General features: G+C 45.3%; 1 protein-coding gene across 2 annotated transcripts in view; it reads left to right on the forward strand.

Annotated features, from left to right (window-relative positions):
• Nucleotides 1-21,595, forward strand: part of ABL1 (ABL proto-oncogene 1, non-receptor tyrosine kinase) — an 89,588-nt gene that overhangs the window by 51,347 nt on the left and 16,646 nt on the right. For both annotated transcript variants that reach the window (XM_072984870.2, XM_072984871.2), the window contains exons 2-6: nt 4,277-4,450; nt 6,155-6,450; nt 8,369-8,641; nt 19,657-19,741; nt 20,120-20,297. In XM_072984870.2, the coding sequence (XP_072840971.2) occupies nt 4,277-4,450; nt 6,155-6,450; nt 8,369-8,641; nt 19,657-19,741; nt 20,120-20,297 (1,006 nt within the window). The remainder of the gene's footprint in view (nt 1-4,276; nt 4,451-6,154; nt 6,451-8,368; nt 8,642-19,656; nt 19,742-20,119; nt 20,298-21,595) is intronic.

A 21,595-nucleotide genomic window follows, 5' to 3' on the forward strand; every position in this document is an offset into this window, starting at 1 on the left:
TTTGTCTGTACCAGCAGGCCAGAAAAAATATATATACATGTGCTCTCTGGTTCTCTCTAGTGGCCAGTTCTGATACTGCACCTTGGAAATATGCAAATACTGTATAAAAGATAAACCCAAAGAACGTTTATCTTTCCACAGAGGAAAAACAGTGACAAAAACCCAAAATGAAGGTCCTGTTGAAATTCGTTATGGGTGTCTGAAAAAGTAGATTTTAGTCCACAAAAACTCATACCAAAATACATCTGTTCATCTTTAACATACCCCAATATTTTCCTGCCTTCTCTCCCCCGCCCCCATTTTCCCCCTTTAATTTTTGCCAACAGGCTGAGAAAAATGAACACAGGTACTTCTTTAGAAATTGCCATATAATGGCTGGAATCCTGTTCCTTAGCAAAGTTAAGTCGCAACTAGAGTAAGTCCATTGAATCGGTGGAATTTACGGAGGGGTTGATTTGCCAAATCCCTATTGAAACAGAGGGATTATTCTGGATATGACTTATTATGCTAAGCAAGAGAATTTCTGTCTTGCGACCAGACTGTCGGTGTCTAGCGTAGTGTTGTGAATTCTGCTGGGAGTCGAATACCAGAGTTTCAAGCAGGGCCGTCTACCTGAAGATTCCTGGTGTTCTCTGGTGGGCTTCCATCTGAGTAAGAACCAGGCAGACCCTGCTTAGCTTCCTGAATCTGGTGAGGTCGATGCATTCTGGGTGGTGATAGAGTTTGCAAGTTTTCAAATTTCGGTACTCTAAAGCTTGCTATGGAAATTCTAGCTGGGAAAGGGAGCAAGTAGCTTAGTATGCTTGGAGAACCACACAGAGGGTTGACACATTTGACTCCCAGCACAGGCTAGGAGTGAGAGAAGAGCTCTCACAGTTTATGGTCTGGCATCTCTCCAGGACCTTGGTTCAGGAAATGACACGAGCCATCCCCCCTTTGTCCTTGGTTTCCATGTAATTGGAAGGGAGAGAGCCTATGATTTCCAGTCTTCCTGTTGAATCAGTTTCTAGCGGGAGACATTTTTTTTCCTTGCTGACCAAGGTTACAGGACATCCCACTGCGTACAGTTTACAGTACAACCTATGCTTTGCGGGTGGACCAAAGGAAGGAGGAAGAGTTGGGTTTTTTAAATCATAGCAGCAGGCTCTTAAACGGATGCAGCTCTACCACAACCTCCAGCTGTTTGCTGTCTGTTTATTTCAGGTGTTTACCCAGCTGATGATGTAACAGGGACTTCTCTTTTTTTGGATGGTGTCCAGTCCATATGGCGCCTCTTGTTGGATAGGTTAGCTTTAATGGGCTTGCAAAGATCAAAGCATTCTTTGCAGCAAAGTGATTAATCAGCTTAATTTTCTCCCAGTGGCTTTTCTGTTTCTTCTATCATTGTTGCCATTAAAGCACAGCAGGGGTGACAAAAACGGGTAATCTGTGAGGAGGGGGGGGAAGAAAAGGAAGCAGAGGGAAATAGACTGAAGTGCATGGTACATATGTTTAAAAGCCGAATTGTTTTGGCTGGGCTGCCATGTTTATTTTTAGAGGCAAAACAAACCTTGGAAGGATGAGGCAAAATAAGGGAAGAAGAATGATTCCCACTTGCAGTTCAATAACTAGAATGTGCCTTCATATAAGTGTCTTGGGAGCCTTTGAAGAACATGTGCAATTTTGGACGACTTTATAGAAGAAGGGGTCCTCAGCGTCCACACCGTGTACAGTCCTATTGGACTTTATCAGGAGGCAGAAAAACCCTGCTGGATTGAGCCAAGGGCCTCTCCGGTCCGATGCCCTGGTTTCCACAGTGGCCGACCTGATGCCTGGGAGAAAGCCCACAAACTGGACGTGAGGAAATTGACCTCTTGTATTTAGAAGCTGGCTAGATCTTTAGCAATCTTTTCCCTGTGAAGCTACGAAATACCAGATGCTTCAACAGTTCTCATTATAGGAATATAAGATGCCATTTTACTCCCTCTTATAGAATTGCAAGAATGCCAATATTTTTGGCCGTGACGGTAGATTTTCTGTTTGGCTAGTCCAGTTTATTTTTTTCTGACTGGAGTTCTTCAGGATCTCAGAAACTTAGAGGTCTATTACTGCCTGATCCATGTTACTTTCATAAAACTTTACTCTTATTGTATCTGCCATTTTATTCCCAGTGCCCTGTCCAATGTATTACAGTCTGCCTCTGCCTGTAGTCCTCAAGAAAGGACTCCAGAATTTAAAACGAAATGAAATTTTGCAAAATCTTTAATGGCTGCAGCTGCGTCCCCTGTGCTATAAATTTGGAGGTGAATACAGCTTTAAGTTCAGTTAATTCCCTCATCCCTTAGAGTGATACATCCTGTAATATTCTGTAGACTTGAGCAACTCATTCTTTTGGAATTAAAGGCAAATTCAAGAGACTGTGTATTTTGTTAATGGCTTTTGCAGTAATAGTGTATGCATGTGTGTGTGTCAGCCTGCCTGCCTGTATACAGTATTAAGAAGAGGAAGAGAGGGCAGTGTATGCTAACATTTATTTTTGTTCTTATCCCAAGAATTCCTTGTTATAGCCAAAACATTTTGCTAGAACAAACTCTTAAAAATGTGCCTCAGCAAAATGTGCCTATGGATGCCCCAACTGGATTAAAGTTCAAGCTGTTATGTTGTATCTATTGCATATAATGATCTGAGGTCTTCATGGTTTTCCCTCCGCACGCCCAATCTTTATTCCTCCTCTCTCCCTCACATATGCTTTTAAAAAAAAAATCTGTTTAAAAGCTTAACAGATTTCCTTCCATTCCTCTTCTTCTTCTGATTATTGCTAATGTAGGGACGGTTACACTGAAGACTGGCAGAGCAGAGCGGACCAGCTTCCTGTTCCAGATCTGGATAATAGTCCAACCTCAGCTTAAGTCAAGGGAGAGTCCATCTTGCGGTAGAAGGAGTAGCATAGTGTTTCATGTGACAGACAATCGAAATTGCAGTTTCAAGTCTTACTAAGCCATGACACTCTTTGGGTGGTGTTAGGCCGTTCATTCTGTCCCAGTCTGACCTACAGCTCCTGTTTCATTTACTGGGTATCATCCCTCGAGCCTTACAAAACTCAAACTACGTGGACGTCTGTTGACTATGTGAAGTAACAATATATAAATTGTAATGTACAAATACTGCAGGCCCTGCAGAAGCAACACTTAAAAAAATTCACATTCACTCTGACAAGGGAAGTTATTTTAATTTTTTTAAAAAAAAACTGTTAAAGATAAACTGTTTTCATTTAAAAATTAAATGCAGGTAAGTGTGCAGCTTCCATAAGACCAACCTCAAAGGGTTGTTTGTGGGAGATAACATGAGAGGGGGAGAGGACCTGTATATGCCATTTGAGTTTATTAGAGGAAAGAAGAACTAGAAATGTAGCAGAACTCAAACAAACAAACAAACAAACAAACAAACAGATTTTGTTGCCATGTTTGAATGGTAGTGGGGAATACGTAATTTGTTTTAAGAGTTGCATGGAGTTGTGCCAGCCCCTTGAGTGATAGTTGGTTTTTACTCTTCACTGTAATTTTATTTCTCTTTCATCCTCTTTATACTCAAGAACACTTTTGACAACAGAGTGGCCGGTGATGAAGGAGCTTCTTAGCAGTTAGGTGTTGTGTTTTCCTGGCAGGTGTGTTTTTTCTTTATTTCAAACCATGCCTTTCATTTAATTCCACTTTCATATTTGTGTTTTGTGTTTTAGACATAATTTTTTTTATTCAGCGTTACCCGGAGTTGCCTTGAGTTGCCCTGGGTTTTGAGGGGAGAGAGGTGGGATTGAAATCCAACCCATCAGTCAAATAAAAGCACTAATGATATCTAAAATGTTGGACTGAGGGTGCAAAGCAAAAGGGGGTGGTGGCCTTCTTTTATGTCTTTGACAGGATTGGAAAGGCCAATCATGAAGCTTCCCTGATATTCTTTGTTTTTTGAGTCTGGCGAGGCCTGAGTTTACTTTTAGCACATGAGAGTTTGATGTTATACAACCATTGTGTTGTAAATGAGACAGACGAGTTTCCTGATCAGATGTTGCATAGGCACCTGAATGGACTTGGTTTTTGGTCCCTCCCTCCATTTTAAACATCATTTGGTGTGGGGTTGTTTGTGTATTTTATAAGTGCCGTGTCTCCAGCCAAAGCATCTTGTAAAGCATCGTGCAAAAGTCATGATGAGTTAGAAATGGGAAGGCTGGGAAAGACCTAAACGATGCTGTCTAAGAACGACCCTTTCTTTCCTCTCCCTTCCCTTTCACTTTCTTTTACAGAAGCGCTTCAGAGGCCGGTAGTCTCCGAATTTGAGCCCCAGGGGCTGAGCGAAGCTACCCGGTGGAACTCCAAGGAGAATCTCCTTTCTGGTCCCAGTGAAAATGACCCCAATCTTTTTGTGGCCCTCTACGATTTTGTAGCGAGCGGCGACAACACCCTCAGCATAACCAAAGGTAAGAAGTCTCTACAAGTCTAAATCTGTTTAGGCATCTGTCTTGAGAAGCTTGTGGGAGAACCAAGATAGAAGGGCAGAAGCTCTGGAATCAGGAGTAGGAACCACCCTGAAAATTTACCCATTCTTTGTTCATTCTAAAAATCGTATTGCATTTACTGTCATACCCAGAAATTTCAAAAGAGATCTCAAGAGAAAAGCTAGGCAATTGTTTGTCATGATTTTGAGTCCCACATTGAGCAAGAGATTGGACTCGATGGCCTTAAAAGCCCCTTCCATTATTCTTTGATTGGCTATCTACTCTTGTTCCCTTGTGCATGGACTGGAAAGCCTGCAGCTTCTCAGAGAACTGAACTCCAGGTGAACTTTGCTTCACTCCTTTTTGTTGGCACAGACAGCTAGTTTCCCAGAGGAGTAAACATATTTGGTCGCTGCAGCAAAAGACAGTTATGGGACCATGAAAAACTGGTCCAATTTAGTGGGACATAAACTTTCCTGTCTGCAAAAGATTGTTGTGGACTGTAACGGTTAAATATTACTGAACAGAATTCTATGTAAAAATAGTGTGTGCACGAAGGAAATAACATAAGCAGTTTTTGCAAATTTCTGGCTGACTCTAGTATGCTCAGAAGAGGCTGTATTTCCCGAGAATGCTCAGGAAGTTAAATTTATCTCAGCATTTACTTCTGTCCTACTATCGTAGCACCATTGAGAGTGTCCTAACCTATGGCATTCTCGTATGGTTTGGGAACAGCTCTGTAGCGGACAAAAAAGCTGCACAGAGAAATATTAAAATTGCCCAGAGTATCATCAGGCTCCCACTATCAACCCTGGGTGACATCTTCACATCCCGCTGTCTGAGAAAGTCACACAACATCCTTAGAGACTTTTCCCATCCTGTTCACAACTTCTTTGAACTGTTGCCGTCTGGCAGAAGATACAGAACAATTAAAACTCGGGCCACACGTTTTCTGAGTAGTTTTTATCCCAGAGCTATAATTGCACTTAATAATTAAATTAAAGACCATCAGTAGTGAACAGTTGGACAGTGTTACTTAGCCTGCAGTGCAGATGTTTGTGTTTTTAGTGGGGGATTTTTAGTGGGTGGGGAGTGTTTGGGGAATTTTTTTTTAATGTGTGTGCATGTGGGTCTGGTCTCCGGGTGTCTGTGTGAATTTCATTGAATGTGTATACTATGTATATACTTACAATGACAATAAATGATATTAATTAAATTAATTAACTGAGTATGCCAGCTGGGTGTGTCCAAATGTGTGACGGGCAGATGGAAAGCTCAGACAAGCCATTTTGATCTGCGCTGCTGAAACCCATTCCTTGAGTGGGGCCCCTTCAATTAGGACCCCCTTCAGTGTACACTCCTGCAAGCAAGAGGTTATCCGTATCCATGCCGGTCCTGCGCAAACTTCCCAATGTGATTGAGCAAAGGAATGGACAGGAGAATAATAAGCTTGTGATTTGTAGCATTGTATTAACATTTCTAATTCTCAAATTAAGCTGTTTCTATTCTTCTAAGTCTTTTTGTTGTTGTTGTTGTTGTTGTCGTCAATGCTGTTGATTCCCCCTAGTTGCATTGTTGCCTGCAGCTTGTACCTATATATGTCAAAATAAACACTGAATGATATTGTGGGTTGATTGACTGATGGATTGATTGGGGTTGTGTGTTGTTGGTTTTTTTAATACAAAGGTGAAAAGCTTCGTGTCTTGGGATACAACCATAATGGAGAATGGTGCGAAGCCCAAACCAAGAATGGGCAGGGCTGGGTCCCGAGCAACTACATCACCCCTGTTAACAGCTTGGAGAAGCATTCATGGTACCATGGGCCGGTGTCACGGAATGCTGCCGAGTACCTGCTCAGCAGTGGCATCAATGGCAGCTTTCTGGTGCGCGAGAGTGAGAGCAGTCCAGGACAGAGGTCCATATCGTTGAGATACGAGGGAAGGGTTTACCACTACAGGATAAACACTGCATCGGATGGGAAGGTGAGTTCTTTCCATGTGTAACCTGAACCTTTACTTTCTCACTAACTGGGCAAGCTTAGCCTTGAGGGGAAAAAAGATGGAGGGGAGATAGGATTGCTTCAGATACTTTAAAGGGAACAGGCAGGATCTGTTCTCGATCATCCCAAAATGCAGGGCACATCATAATGGACTCAAGGAAGACAAATTTTGGTTGACTATCAGGAAAAGCTTCTTCACTCTTAGAGGAGTATAACAATGGACCTCGTCTTCTCAGGAGATGGTGGGTGCTCCTATGCTGGAGGCCTTCAAGAAAAAAAATTGGACAACCCTCTGTCAGATCTGCTTTGATGTGGACTTGATGGCTTTGTAGGCCCCTTCTAACTCCATAGTTCTACGGTTCTGTGAAATTGTCTTCCACCAACGCAGGGCAGTCTGGCCATGAACAGCCTGTTACAGTTCTGCCACAAGGGGCCCTGTTGCATTTCCCACCTCAGCATTTGTGCTAAGGGGACAGTCAAGGCGCACTGCAGTAATCAGCTTGGATCTGTGTTAAGCAGGTTAATAACTTTGCTCTCCCCAGAGTTGTTTTAATCAGCGTTGTCAAGAATAGATACCGACAAGGAGAATTTGTTAAAGCAAACAGCCTGTGGCCTATGATCAGAACCAATTTTTTTCAAAAATTAACATAATAGTAATAATAAACGAGTACGGTGAAGGAAGCAGAGGGAGATAAGATTCTCTGCAGACCTACTTCTTGGATTAAATAAGAATGATAAAAAATATACCATATAACTATTTCCATGCTTAGGGGTGGGGATGGAGGGCCCGGCAGAAGCTCGGCTCTTCCCTTCTGCTTTTCTAGACTGCCGTATTTTTGCTGTGGAATTTTATGTCTGCAAAGACTTAGAATTGGGACAACTGGCTTTGGTGGCTGGGGTGGGCAGGGGCGCAGAGGATTGGCTCCTTCTGAGACATATCAAAATGGCGTGGAAACAGAGGGTTGGTTGAAATGTGTAGCCCGGCAGCTGGGGAAAGTGTTTCTTGCCCGTGGTCGCTCATCATGACCCAACTGGAAGAGGGGGTGATTTGTCCCAAGATTGTGGCAAGGGGGGGGGGCGAAAGCAGCTCACCACCTACAACAGTCGGTGACTCAAGAGGGTCCTTGCAGAAGCTGCCGTGTCCGCAGAATGCACAGGGGGATGTAGCGTAGCCCTCCTCCTGAGTCATCCAACAGAAAAGCCCTCCCTCTGCAGGGAGATCCCCATGGAAAAACAGGCGGACAGATGTAAGGATGGATGGCTGAGGATGTCACTTGCCATTGATTCAGAGCCGCCAAGGTTCAACAGCTCATGAAGTGAGATTCTCAGGCATTTCCACCCCTCCCTCCCCTTCTTGCCCTTTTTTTGTTTCTCTGCCGGTGGGCGGACCGTGGAGACCATGCAGATTTACATGGGCTTTTTAACTTAAATATGACATGCTTCAATAAGAATCATGTCTGGGCCCCATATGGAGAGCAAGTAACCTGAGCGTCGGAGCAGAGGTTTCACCTGCAGAAGACCCTGGGTTCAGTCCCGGATACCTGCAGCTGGAAAGGTGGAGTAGCAGGTGAAGAGGGGAGGCTCTCTGCTGAAGATTCCAGAAGGCCGCAGCCATAGCAGGCTCAGTAGAGAAATAATCAAGTTTCTGATGCCTGTTTTTTTCCCCTAGCCAGCGAAAGAGGGTGAGCAAGAAAAAGCCTTGATAAAAACCTCGAGGTTTATGAGCTGTTGAAATCTTTACAGGCCCCAGCCGACTGTGACTTCATTTTGTTGTTCTTAGGATGATAGCCCCCAAGCAGAGTGGGCGAGAAGGGTCCCAAACCTCCACCTGGTTTAAGAGAGCTTTTAGCAGTCGTTGGGAGTTTTAGTGATCCGCTGTCTCTTTGTGGTTGCCTCCCCAGCTGTACGTCTCTTCGGAGAGCCGCTTCAACACTTTAGCGGAGCTGGTCCACCACCACTCCACCGTCGCGGACGGCTTGATCACCACTCTCCACTACCCGGCTCCAAAGAGGAACAAGCCCACCATCTACGGTGTGTCTCCAAACTATGACAAATGGGAGATCGAGCGGACGGACATCACAATGAAACACAAGCTGGGAGGGGGACAGTACGGGGAGGTGTACGAAGGCGTCTGGAAGAAGTATAACCTCACCGTGGCCGTGAAAACGCTGAAGGTAGGTGCTGGAATCCTGTCTTTTGTTCCTACACTTCTTGCCTCTCTCCGAGAGCGTTTAAACATCGAATTAAAGGTCTCTGTTTGCTTTGCATGCGTGTCTGAGGATGGCTCGCTGGAGCTGGTCAGCTGTGTCCGTGGCTGGTCAGCTGTGTCCGTGATTGCCAGATGTCTGCTCGTGCCGCATCACCGTCCAGAATGGAAAACAGGCAGGACCTCCTCCTCCTCCGGGGCAGCCCATTCACTGAACACCCCAAAGCCACTGGAACTGTTTCTTGGGTCATTCCGAGGACTGCCCCAGGAAGGGACGGAGCCAGTAATCCCAGTGGTCCCACCAGTATGTAATGCTGGATGTAGGCCTCAGTCCTAGCCCCAGTTGTAAAATAACCCTAACAGCAGCGCTGAAGTGGTGACATGCATTATAAGGGAACAGACTTCACATTATTAAAGATTACTCAGGTTAGCTTTCAGGAGCGTCTGAACAAAAACTTACATTTGGTGCAAAAAAACCCCCACCATCCTTCTACTGTATTGCATGCAAAATACAAGGCGTTTTCATGTAAAATATGTTTTCCTGCAAAAAAAAAAGTTGAAGTCATTTTGTTCTGAGACAAGAATGAAAAATCTTCCTGCAATTTGCAAGGAGATTTTCAAATGTTCATTTGCAACCTTAGATGACACCATCAGCCGAACCGACTTGGTGAGGAATTGTAACGATGTGAAGCAATAACAGATGTCAAGCGTTTTAAGAAACATGCAGCACAGAATGTCTTACTCAACCACCAAAAATGTTTCCTTGGGCGGGTGAAAAAGAACAAAGTTGCCATATTACGTTTGCTGTACTTTTGTATTTGTTACTTCTGTTCACAAACATCATTCTGTATCATTATTGTACGCTCTCTCTCTCTCTCTCTCTCTCTCTCTCTCTCTCTCTCTCTCTCTCACACACACACACACACACACACACACACACACACACACACACACACACACACACACACACACACACACACACACACACACACACACACACACACACACACACACACACACACACACACACACACACCCTGTGAATGTTTTGTGGCTTCCAAGATGACTTTTTAAATTACCGTGCAGATGCCACTAGGATAGTGGGGCTTCTTCCTCTATTCCTGTTTTCACCCTTAATTTCACCCTGAGGAGCAAAGGAAAGCCAATGTTTTGAAAACCGACTTCTTCCTTTTTTTCACATATGGAGAGAGTGACACCTAGTGTTAGCTGATCCTGAGAATTTGCCTCCCCTGCAAACAGGGAACTCGCCCAAAGGCTTGGTTTTTTTTTTTTTTTAATTGATTATCTCGGGGCTTGAATGTGCAAGGCAGGTGGCTTGTTCTTTAGCCTGAATGAAAGGCTTCTTCTAGTTATTTTTGCCTACCCGGTGCTCTTAAAAATTGAGACATGAACAGGTACAGGTAATCCTGGAAAGGGCTGACCTAAGTCAGGCAGCACTAGCCCAGCCTCGTCATCCGGCTGTAGCGTGCCAGAGAGACTTTGTGGCAAAGAGTTTTTGCAGCAGAAGCAAATTCTGCCGCCTGTCCGTAATGCTGGATGGCTCAGCCCCAGGAACAGCATCTCCTTCCACTGGTATCAGCCCCATCGGAATCCATCGGGGCGATCTCCAGCCTGCACTCTTGACAACATCTCAGGGGGCATATGGAGGCGAGGAATTTCTGCCCCCCGTAAACATTTTTTTTTAAAAAAAAGCCTCTCCCATTTGGGACCCCATAAGAACACACGCAAATGCACATGCCCTTGATGTAGGTGGATATTTTGCCAATCGGTGTTTTCTCTTTTACTTCCCCCTACCTAGATTTTATGCTGAGAGGCGCTAGGTTACATGTTGTCGTAAACAGTCAGACTAGGGTCCAGGAGCTGACTTGTTTGACTATGGGCGCTAAGGAGCAGGGCAGTGATAGAGCACCCCTTGAAGATTTCCCACGCCTTCCTGCCCTATTAGGGTTGCCCCAAGACAGAAGTGACATGATGGCACAAGACAACTACAGACGCCATGCCTGCCCTTCGCTCCCTTGGGCTCCTTCTCTCTTTGAAAGACAGTGGGGCAACCTATCTTAGAGTAAATGTGTCAGGGAAAGACCAGTCCTTACCAAGCAAAGCCAGCCTTTTCAGTAAGTTAGGGGTGAGTAGTTTAGAGAGGAGGGAATCAGAAAAATTTGGGTGGTGGGGAGGGCACAAGGGCTTCGCGAGGGCCCTTCCTCCTTCCAGAGCCTCTCTTCCCAGGCGCCGCATCCTCTTAGACGGTGCAGGAGCCATTCTATCGTAAAATCTCCATGCTTTTTGCGCGTCGAAAGCAGGTACTTTGACACGCTCCACCGCTGATTCCAAAACGCCGGATAAATACTTAATGAAGGATGACTGGAAGCGAGGACTAAAATAATGCCAAGAAGCTCTCTTGCATGCTCTCCCCCCCTCCTTCCCTCGGCGGAGAGGGAGGGGGAGAGTAAATCCCGAACAATTCAAGAAACTCCCAAAAAAGGAACGAGTCTGGAATTATGCATGCCTATAAAGCACACTTGAAAGCAGCCTTCTAATCCACCTTTCTCTTAAATCCGTTCATCTATCCTTCTGACGGCGGGATTATGGCTTTCTCTTCAAAGGTGTGGGGAAAGTCGAGGGGTGTATTGTGTTTTAAATTCCCTCGCATCTATATTTAAACGCCAGCAGAGGGAGACAAGCCCTTAGTGGTTTCTTAGCAGGGGACTTTTCAGAACTGTAATTTGTCTTTGACGAGAGAGGGAGGTACTTTTCAAAGCCCTTTGAATGTCTCCAAGCTTCGGATCCTCCCTTTTCCCCCCAGTGAGGCAGGGCGGAAAAACCTGCCTCAGTAGTTCCTACAGCTTTCGCTATTGATGAATTATTTTTATGTCAACCTATTTATTATCCTGTTTCAACATAGCTGGAAGCAGCTCCCAGCCGCCTGGACCAAAGTAGTTTCAACAGAGAGGAAAATGAGGGCCAGACTACCCCGTTTGGGGCTTCTGTAGCTTTTAGCTCTGTTGAGGCTGTTAAGTAAGACTTCAATTAGTGCTGTGCATTTGCTGAAGGAGAAAGAGAAACCAAGAACACGTTGGGTCTTGTTATAATATCTGAAGAGCCCAACACTGCAGCGTGGGAAACCCATTCAGTACGGCCAGGGAAAATCCTCCGTTTATCGCCACTTTACCAGCTGCCCTTTTAAAAATGTCTACTTTTGTAAAATTGTCCAGCTACCGAACTTGCATTCCACATATTTTTCATTTGTCTGCAATTAATTGGGACCCATAACCGGTGGCTAGAATCTTTAAATCAGCTTTGCAGACTCCAGCCGTTCTCCTCTCTGCAAGTCCTTGGTTGTGTGAATTTCCTTTCAGATCCCTCTTCCTTTCCTCCCAGATCCCTTCCTCGCTCCCACCTCAAACTCTCCCACCTGCTCCTTATTTCTTTCTCCTTCACCCACAGGGCGACCTTCGATCTTCCCACTCTCCTTTTACACCATCCCAGGCCTATTACTTCGGTTCTGCTCTTACTTCCTCTAGGCCCATGCTAGGAGTTGTGTGGTGGTTCAGGGGCCATATGCTGATGCCATGATCCCTGTCGGGTGGAGAATGGCCGGTGCTGCCCCCAAAGTCACCAGGTTGGTTGTAGTGCGAAGAAGGACCTGATGATTTAAAAGAATGTTTTGCTCCTCCTGGACCAATTAAGCAGTTTGCCTCCCAAATTCTAGTGATGTTTGGGAAAAGACAGCAGAGCCTGCCCACCAAAGTCTAAAGGGGGCATGAAACTGTGGAAGATGCCTTCATCCATTCCAGCCCTCCCGCTGCCCTGCCCTTCTTTATTACTCATGGCCCATAGCCACTGACAGCCATGGCACTTCTGGCTTTTGCTCACTCTTTGTGACAATATGGGTGCTCGGCCATTTGGTGCAAAAACCCTTCATCATCATTACCTCTGCACAAAATACTTTACTGGCGTAATTACTTTTGCATACTCTTAATAGGATAAATTTAGTAGTGGTCAAAGGAAATACAAGGCCTGCCCCTCGGTACCTCTTTGGAAGAGATGAGGCAAATTCATGAATGGTGTGAATGGCTGCCATGCAGGGCGGATATAAATTTCCTGCAATATTGGCCCCAGTAGGTCCCTGACATGCAAGAGAACTCAGAGGAAACGGTGCTCTCATGTTGAAGTTGTATATACGCCATGCACCCCCACCCAATTACTTATTTATTTAACTTATATGCCGCCCAGAGACCTCTGGGTAGTGTGGGTGGCATATAAATTAAATAATTAAATAAAGAAATAAATTTAATGCACTCTTCTGGGTAGTTTCATTTCATTTGGCAGGCTATGCACATTGTTAAGATCCTGCTTGTAGGTTCCCCACTGGGAGAGCTGGTAAGCCGTTCTGGGTGGAAATGCTGGACTCGGCCGGCCTGTGGTCTGATCCACCAGGGCTTTTCCCGTGATCTTCAGTCACAATAATCCGCAGTCTCTTCCACTGTAACTCCACTAAAGCACAATTAGAAGCACCGTCAGTTGCTGTCAGAAGATAAAGCAGCCTGTGCGTTCTATGAGGGACGGTTGCTGGAGGCGGCCTGCATTGCTGTCCAGCTAACAGCAAAGGGGACTTCGCTGCCAGTGGCACATAAAGCTGTTGCCAGCCTCTTCTGATTTTGTCCAGAAATCACTTTCATTTTGAGAGGTTTCCGTTGCCTGCATGAAACGAAGCCCTTGTCCCAAGTGGTCTTCCTTGCTTCTCCGTTCACACCCACTCCCTTCTCCGCAAGAGCGTCATCTCCTCCCCACTCCCTGTGATACAGTAGTCCAGCTAGGCTTTTTTTTCCAGCCAAAAAGACTGATGTGATTGAATCCAGCAGCTGGAAGTACCTGCCTGCCCCTCGAGGGTTCAGAATTGAGATGTCCTTTTGGGCAGCTTTTGGAAGCCATGCCCTGTGACTGACACGGGCTGGACCTCTTTCCAGCCTTGGGTATTACGGGAAGTCAAAGACCAGTCAGTTTGAAAATCTTTTCATGCCCAGTAGATTCACAAACAAATTATTGTTACTGTCAGCATCCCCTGTTGTCTTCTGAATCCTCTGCTCTCCCCGGGGGAAGAAGTGGTAAGCGGGCATCAGAGAGCTAAGACAGAGATTCTGGAAGATGTTTCCAGTGGAAGGACCCAATGCAGCAACCGTGAAGTCTTAATTCTGTTGGGAAAGTTGTTTTTGGTTATTCCCTCTTAGTTAGCAGATTAAGAAATGTGTAGAGATCAGCACAGTCTCATCACTACCCTAAAACCCCGCAGACTAGCACTTTGTATATTAAAATCACTCTGGAAGCATTTAAAGGAGAAAAGAAGATATATTTACTTACAATTCCTGTCTATAGTTACAGTCAGAAGGATAAAAAAACAAGGAGAGGTAAATCTGAACTATGTGGTAGACAGACTTTTCAATGCTGGCCTCATAGTCAGAGATCAGGACCGGAGAAAGACTAGCAAACAAAAGGAAGTGAAGCAAAAATTAAAAATAAAAAAGGATGGAGGAGTGAGCAAGCCACAGGTAGGAAAAATAACTTTAACAATAGGTTAGTGGAAAGGAGAGAATCCCTTTCGGTCCTAAAACCCTCCCTCTCAATGATACCCAGGTTCCGCTGAGGAACATGGGAAGCTATTTTGGTGACAAGAGAGAATTCTGGTAATGGTGCGGCTAAAAAAAATTGTAAAAAAAAATATTGTAAATAAATTCTTGTGTACAGCGGCTGCATCCCGACTCTAAATGGTTTGGGACCTCTGCCCTAGATGACAGAACGTCTCCTTCCAAGAGGGGCTGCCTGCCCATCCTACCCATGCATCGCAGTCCGGGTGGCGAAGGATGCTGATCCTTCCAACAACCCTGTGAGGCAGATCACCCAGAGACGGGATGACTGGCCCATGGTCATCCGTTTTGTTTTTGGGACTTAATGTGGCCTTGAACCTGAACTTACCAAAGCTGGCTCCAGCCTTCGAACCGTGGAGTCTCCTCCTGGTTTGCAGAGAAGTCACCCTCGAGGAGGGAAAGCTTGCTCCAGAGCGAGTGAGATTTTGCAGCTGTTGCTTTCTGACTTCCTCGGCTGTGTAATTATAAGCGGGGGCACATTTTTTTGACCCGTCTGGTTGTGCTGTTTAGAGATCAGAGGGAGTGTTGGGGGGGTATTTTTATTAGCCCACTGGCCGTTGGCAGGAGAGAGAGAGCGGTGGTTGTAGAGGCTCCCCCCCCCCCGAAGCTGGTGCACGGGCTGCCAGTCAAACTAATTGGAAGCAAATACCAAGCAGGGTGGGGCTGATGGAGGAAGGCAGGCGCAGTGTGTGGAGCCACAAAACAAAATGCCAGCGAGGTCTGGGGGTGACAGCCAAGGGTCCTCGGGGCCGGCCCGCTGCCCCACGGTGGCTCACCCTCGTGAAGAAGACTACCTGCGCTGTCAACTCTTTTGTGAAGGCTCTTTTGATTTGCAAAGTGCTTAAATGAACAAACACACACATAGCCGGCATCCTTGCGTGGCCTCTGTTCACTGTGGTTGTGTTTGTAGAGTGAGACTCCAGAATACTGGGGGCTAATGGAGAGAGTTTCACCTTTTTCAGCGCCTGAAATCCTGGGGTTGCTTTCCTTATCACACAGCCTTTAAGCGTATTTTCCCAGTCTCTTTTACAACAGTTCATTCCTTCTGTCTTGGTCTGCGTCAACCCCTTGCCGGTTTTGTTCCCAGAAAGCAGACTAGGTGCAAAAACAACAACAACAACAACCCAGCATTTCTATAAAGTCTCTGGCCTTTCCCCAGCCTGCTTTGTAAATGACCTTCTGGCCACCCAGCTTGTGTTTATCTTGGACCCTACGCCCTGCTGAGCAGGAACTGTGCTTTCCTCCTTCCAGAGCCAGGCCAGGCAAGGTTGGCTTTCAGCTAATGACCGCCCGAATGCAGCCTTAACTGGAGAGGAGAATAAGGGGAGAGGCTGTGAAAACAGAGAAGCAATATGTTTCTAATGCAAGAAGTTTCTCATCACCAGATCATATTACATGAAAATTCCTAAGGGGGAAGAAATCTGTGGTGAAGTTCTTTGACATCTTGTTGATCCTGTAAGGCCCAATATTTCCAGAGGTATTAGGCTGCTGAGCACTTAGATACTAGATAACCCTCAGTTATAGATTATGTTGACCTTAATGGGGTTTTTGGGGGGGGTGTACGAGGCATCTTGTTTTGCCCCTGTGGAAAGCAGGATCCCGAATGAGGTGCAGATTTGGTTGGTTCCAACAGAGCTGTGTTTGTGAGCAAGCCTCGGTCAGTATTAGCCATAATAGAAGAGGTAGCCATGTTAGGCAAGAACAAAAGGAAAATTAAAAAAAAAATAAAGGAGACAAAAACATTATGGCACCTTAATGACTAACCGTTTGTATTTTTAACGTGAGTTTTCGCGGACAAGTCCACCTCCTGAGACCTGTCCATCAGTTCACGAAAGCTCGCATTAAAATAGAGAAGTTAGGCTTTACAGTGTCGCAATGTTTTTGCCTTCCTTCTTTTTAAAATTTTTCTAGGTTCTGTTTGCCTGTGTCAGTATGTAGTTTTCACTGTTTTCCAAAGTGGAACTTGGGAATCTTCCGTATGGAGAGAGAAGGTGGTGTAAAAGGAGCAGGATCTGCTTGGTTCAATTCTGTCCCATCATCCAGGAGATGAAAATCTTGTAGCGATGTAGTCAGTGCTTTCCCCCTCAACGCGTTGTTGTTGTTGTTGTTGTTGTTGTTGTTGTTGTTGTTGTTGTTGTTGTTGTTGTTGTTGTTGTTGTTGTTGTTGTTGTTGTTGTTTTGTCTCCTCTTGTCTTCTTTTCCTAAAACCAGGAGATTCTTTTTAATTTTGGGAGGGTGGCGTTCAGGTCTTTGGCTGTTTCAATGGGAAGCCGTTTCTACGAAGAAGGCCTCCTGATGGGAAACTTTCAATTAATGCAACAGTATGTTGAAAGATGAAGCGGGGAAGAATAGCTTCCACTGTGAATATCAAGCAGACTTTCTAAAAGGATTTAAAGGATTTCCAGTTAAGGTATTTCCAAAGAGCATAGCTTTTGGCAGAGCTATCAAGACATGAATAATGATAAACTCTGATCTCCTTTATGCTGATTCATGATCAACCATGGCCAACAGGTACAGAGTTTTCCCCATTCGAAATAACTCTTAGTACCTCTTCCATGTAATGTAATGCAGACATCACAACAAACCGTGGTTTACACTAGCCATAATATGGATTTTTGGCTACCATTCGAGCTTAAGGCAAGTCAGCAAAACATCTGTCAGATCTGTTTTGATTTGGATCCTTGCACTGAGCAGGGGGTTGGACTCAATGGCCTTATAGGCCTCTTCCAACTCCGTTATTCTATGATTCTGTGATTATTAAGAGCCTTCCTTTCCTTTCCTTCTTTCACCATTTCTATTTCCATCAACGTGGAGGTCTTGAAAAGCAGAAGGTGAACTCTATTGTTAGGGGGGTTTGGATTGGCAGCTGATCCCATACTATGGTTTGTCAGCCTTCATATATAACAGCCTTTAGTTTCCTATATTGAACTAATGAGTTGGCTGCCAGCCTACGTGGGGCAAAAGAGAGCTGAAAGGGAGCAGACATTGTCCTGATATGAACCGAGGCTTTTCTTTCATCATGGGATAAGAATTTCTGTCTAACAAGTAGGTTTTGCAGTTCCTTCAAGGAACACACAGTCCTCGTGGATGACCGAAGATAGTCCTTCAGGAGAAATAAATATGCAGGCATCTCTTGATTGTAGGTGGCAGAGAACCAGGAACCCTGCAGGTGTCATTAGTGTACAACTCCCATGGTGCTTGACTATCGATAACGCTGGCGTGAGACTGAGGGCGCATCGTCTAAAGCACTACTTCTCAGATCTTTCTCAACGCATGCTACCTTCTCTTTTTTTTGATATATAATAAAAATTGTATGTGTCCTTCCCAATAATTTAACCTGCATGATATTAAAGGCGCTAGGAAAGCCATCAGTGTAATTATTTTGGAGGAGTTTGTTCCCCATTTCCTAAATTAAAAACTACAATACTGAGTACTTCCCCCCCCCCCCAAATTATAGAAAACCACCCTTCAGCCCTTGATAGACACCCACTGCCATTTTGAATCGCTGATTTAAGGGCAGTGCACATTCCCCGGCACCCTGTTATACGCAGAAGTGGTGGCTGGGGTGTATGATAACAATATGATTACAGCTTCTGAATATGAAATATACCACCTGCCCTTGCTGAATTGTACCAGACGCCGTGTGGTTTCCCGTCGGGACCAGCCAAATGCTTCAAGTGGGTAAAACCACAACTTAAAGCCAGAGCCTTTCTTTGCTTTTCCCCCCTCCCCTTCTTCTCATCTGTAGTGTTTAATATTCAGTGGACCGTTCCCTCTGTGTATATATAGGCTTGTCCATCAGGGATTTCTCTACCAGCAGTAAAGATTTTGGCCATTCTGTTTATTAGTTAGCTACCTGTGGTTCTCTCCCTCTCTGTCTTCACAACAGAACAAGAGAGCAGGACAGGCTGACCAAGAATAGCTGGTTAAGGCCACCTGGGGAATTGTATTGCTCGGAGGAGATTTGATCCTTGTTCTCTCACATCCCTGCCCAATATTCCAACCATTATGCCTAGTTGAAGAGCTTTTTTCTTCTTCCCCAGTTTCTCTTATCCAGAGCATTTCCTTCTCTTATTGAGACTGACGTTTTTCTTGTGCAATAGTGTGCCTCATTTGTAGAGGTGTTTTTTTTAAGGATACAGACATTGTCGTCTTCTACTTTTCACCCTCGTGTGTTTTCCCACAGCTGCTTCCATCTTTTTTTTCTCACTATAGAGATGTGATAAGCCTAGTAAAATAGAATAGCTGCACAGAGAACCTTTGATTGAGAGGGTTAGGTGGTTTCTGTTTGGAAGCACCATAGAATGGAAGCAGTTTGGGAATACCAATCTCTCTCATAGACGGAAAGTGAGGCCATCAGCTTTCCCCCGCCTCATGCTGTCCAGATGCTTTGGACTCTGTGCTGATGGTTGATGATGTGAGTTGTACCACTAAAGATCTGGAGCTTTAGAGATGAAGGAGAGATTGGCTCAGGCTGCATTTGAATGCGAATTTACCTGATTCTGAAGTGGGAAAATTGAATCCTTCAAATTGGCCTTTCTCCAAATGAAAATGTGAAAAAGAAGAACGATAACGTACGTACTAGGGGAAGTAAGGATGGCGTCAGGATAATCGTTTTTCATTTTGGGTCTGCTCCAGACTGAAAACTTGACACACACACAAACCTCAATAAGAAGTAAGAGCAGCAAGGTGTAGTCAGTTTAGTGAGTTAACTCAACAGCTTGTTGGTTTTTCAGCTACTAAGATGCTCTTGAGCAAGAGATTAAAAAATAATGTACATCAGGGCTTTGGGGAACCATGTGGGAAAGATCCCTTCTTGAAAGAGTCACACACACACACACCCGTCATGCACATACCTCATCTAATCAGCAGTGCCTGCTTTGACACGTGCGTGGAACATCTGAATGCAAGGAACATACGTCACGGCTTCTGAACGGTTGTCTTTAGGCAGCTGTGTGCAAGATTTCTTTGATTCAACTTCGTGCAAAATTTTACTATGCATTCTTTAATCATGTAAACGGCCATAGAAATAAGTAAATGAGGGAATACACAAGAGATAAACCAAAAGCCTGCTGCCTTTCACATGTGGATTTCTTTTCAAATCACACTTGCACTTCCCTGTCTTGACTGTTCCCAAAATGGGTATCAATAAGATATAGTGGTCCTGGGGGCCATTATAGTGGTCCTGGGGTTGCAGTCAGAGGCTATGGTCTCTCAATACCTTTATAGGTTTGCCATCATCCCACTCCATCTGTTGAAACGGGGATCATCCTGTCTGACTCAACCCATCCCCCCCCCCCGCTCTTCTCTCCCCTTGCAGGAGGACACGATGGAGGTGGAGGAATTTTTGAAAGAGGCAGCAGTAATGAAGGAGATCAAGCATCCGAACTTGGTGCAATTACTGGGTAAGTGACAGAAATACCAAGCCGGGCGACTTGAACTAATGCCCCGCCTGACGATACGGATGTTAAGAAGCAGATAAGCTGCTTACCATACTGAGACTTTTCCATTCTTTGGCAGGAGCCCACGGTTTCTGAAAAGTAGAACAGGGCTTTTAATGAACTCTTCTTACGTACATTTAGAATATGAAAGGCCTGGAGCTTAAGATATCTCTAACCAGTTTCTTGGGGAAACTTTTTGTCTCTTTCTTTCTCTCTCTCTCTCTCTCTCTCTCTCTCTCTCTCTGCATCACTCCTGTAAGGTCAGGAGCGAAAGCTAACGAGAGTCCCGTAAGCCACATGTCGGCTGAACATCGCTATGTATTTGTTTTAATGATTCCGCAGGTGTCTGTACACGGGAGCCTCCATTTTATATCATCACTGAGTTCATGACGTATGGAAACCTCTTGGACTACCTGCGGGACTGCAACCGGCAGGAGGTCAATGCCGTCGTCCTTCTGTACATGGCGACCCAGATCTCCTCTGCCATGGAGTACCTGGAGAAGAAGAATTTCATCCACAGGTAAAGGAGGAAAACAAGCCATTCCTCTCAACGTGCTCTTTCCCAAACCTTTTCCTCCAAGTTCCACATCATCATTGGGCAAGAGTGTTGTGGCAGCCTGATGTCAATGTTTGTTGAACCTTCTCGGAATGTATACTTGCTCCAGGCGAAGGAACGTGAGGCGTCTAATACGGATGGGATCTTCAGATTTTTTTTTCTGGACCACAAATGCCATAATTCTCCATTTTAGAATCATAAAATGAGTGGAGTTGGAAGGGGCCTTTTAAGGCCATTGAGCCTGACCCTGTGCTCAAGGCAGGAGTCCAAATCAAAGCAGATTGTACAGAGGGCTGGCACGTTTTCTCCTACCTGACAAACACTGCAGTGTGATATAAAGGAGGAAAGACCTAAATGATAAGATTTTCAGGTTTAGCTCAGCCTCACTCCAGCCAAGCTTCCCACCCAGTGCTATCTGCGAGATATCTGCCTGAAAAGGACACCCACAGGCAGGGGGCGCACAGACGACAAGAATATGCTTTCCGTTTGCGTTCACAGCCCTTGGTATTCAGGACAGCATACTGCCTCAGGGGTAGTTGTGACTAGTGGCTATTGATAGCGTTGCCCTCCATGGGTTCGCCAGCCCACGTTTAGGTCCATTTAAGCTTGCGGTGATCATTGTATCTTATAGCAGTGAATGCTGTGTGTCACAAACCCTTCCTTTTGTCTGTCCTTCGCCTTCTGCCGGTTTTGTTGGCCAGCACCAAACGAGATCGGGTAACTCTTCTCTGTCCACCTCATGAATCATTATGTAAACATCTGTCATTTCCTCCCTTATCCGCAGTCATCTTTGTCACCTTCCTTTCCGCTCAAATCTCTCTTATTTCAGCTTTTTAAGAGAACAGCTCCAGCGACCTGGTCATCCTAGCCATCTTTTCTGCACTTTCCCCCGCCCTCTGCAACAACTGGCCTTCGAACTCCCATCAGACCCCAGCTGCACCAGCGGTCAAGAAACTCTGGAATCTGTGGCCCAGCAACACGGGGAAGGCCACAGATTCCTCCTCCCTCCTGTGTCCTGTCCTCATGGTGACAAGGAAAACAGAGCAACGCCAATAACGTGCCATAGAGTTATATTTCAGAGCACTCTAATGTGGGGCAAAGTAGACTCTGGGCTCGTAGGCGTGAGCGTTCTGGCTTGAATGTTTTAAGTCAGTGGCAAGGAACTGAGACCAGGATCAAAGCCACCATCCCCCAGGGGCAGGCTTAACTGTACCTGACACAGAAGGATGCGAACATGGGCAGGGGAGGCCAAGCTGCATTTC

This window comes from Pogona vitticeps, chromosome ZW-PAR (genome assembly GCF_051106095.1).
Source record: "Pogona vitticeps strain Pit_001003342236 chromosome ZW-PAR, PviZW2.1, whole genome shotgun sequence".
Classification (NCBI taxonomy): domain Eukaryota; kingdom Metazoa; phylum Chordata; class Lepidosauria; order Squamata; family Agamidae; genus Pogona; species Pogona vitticeps.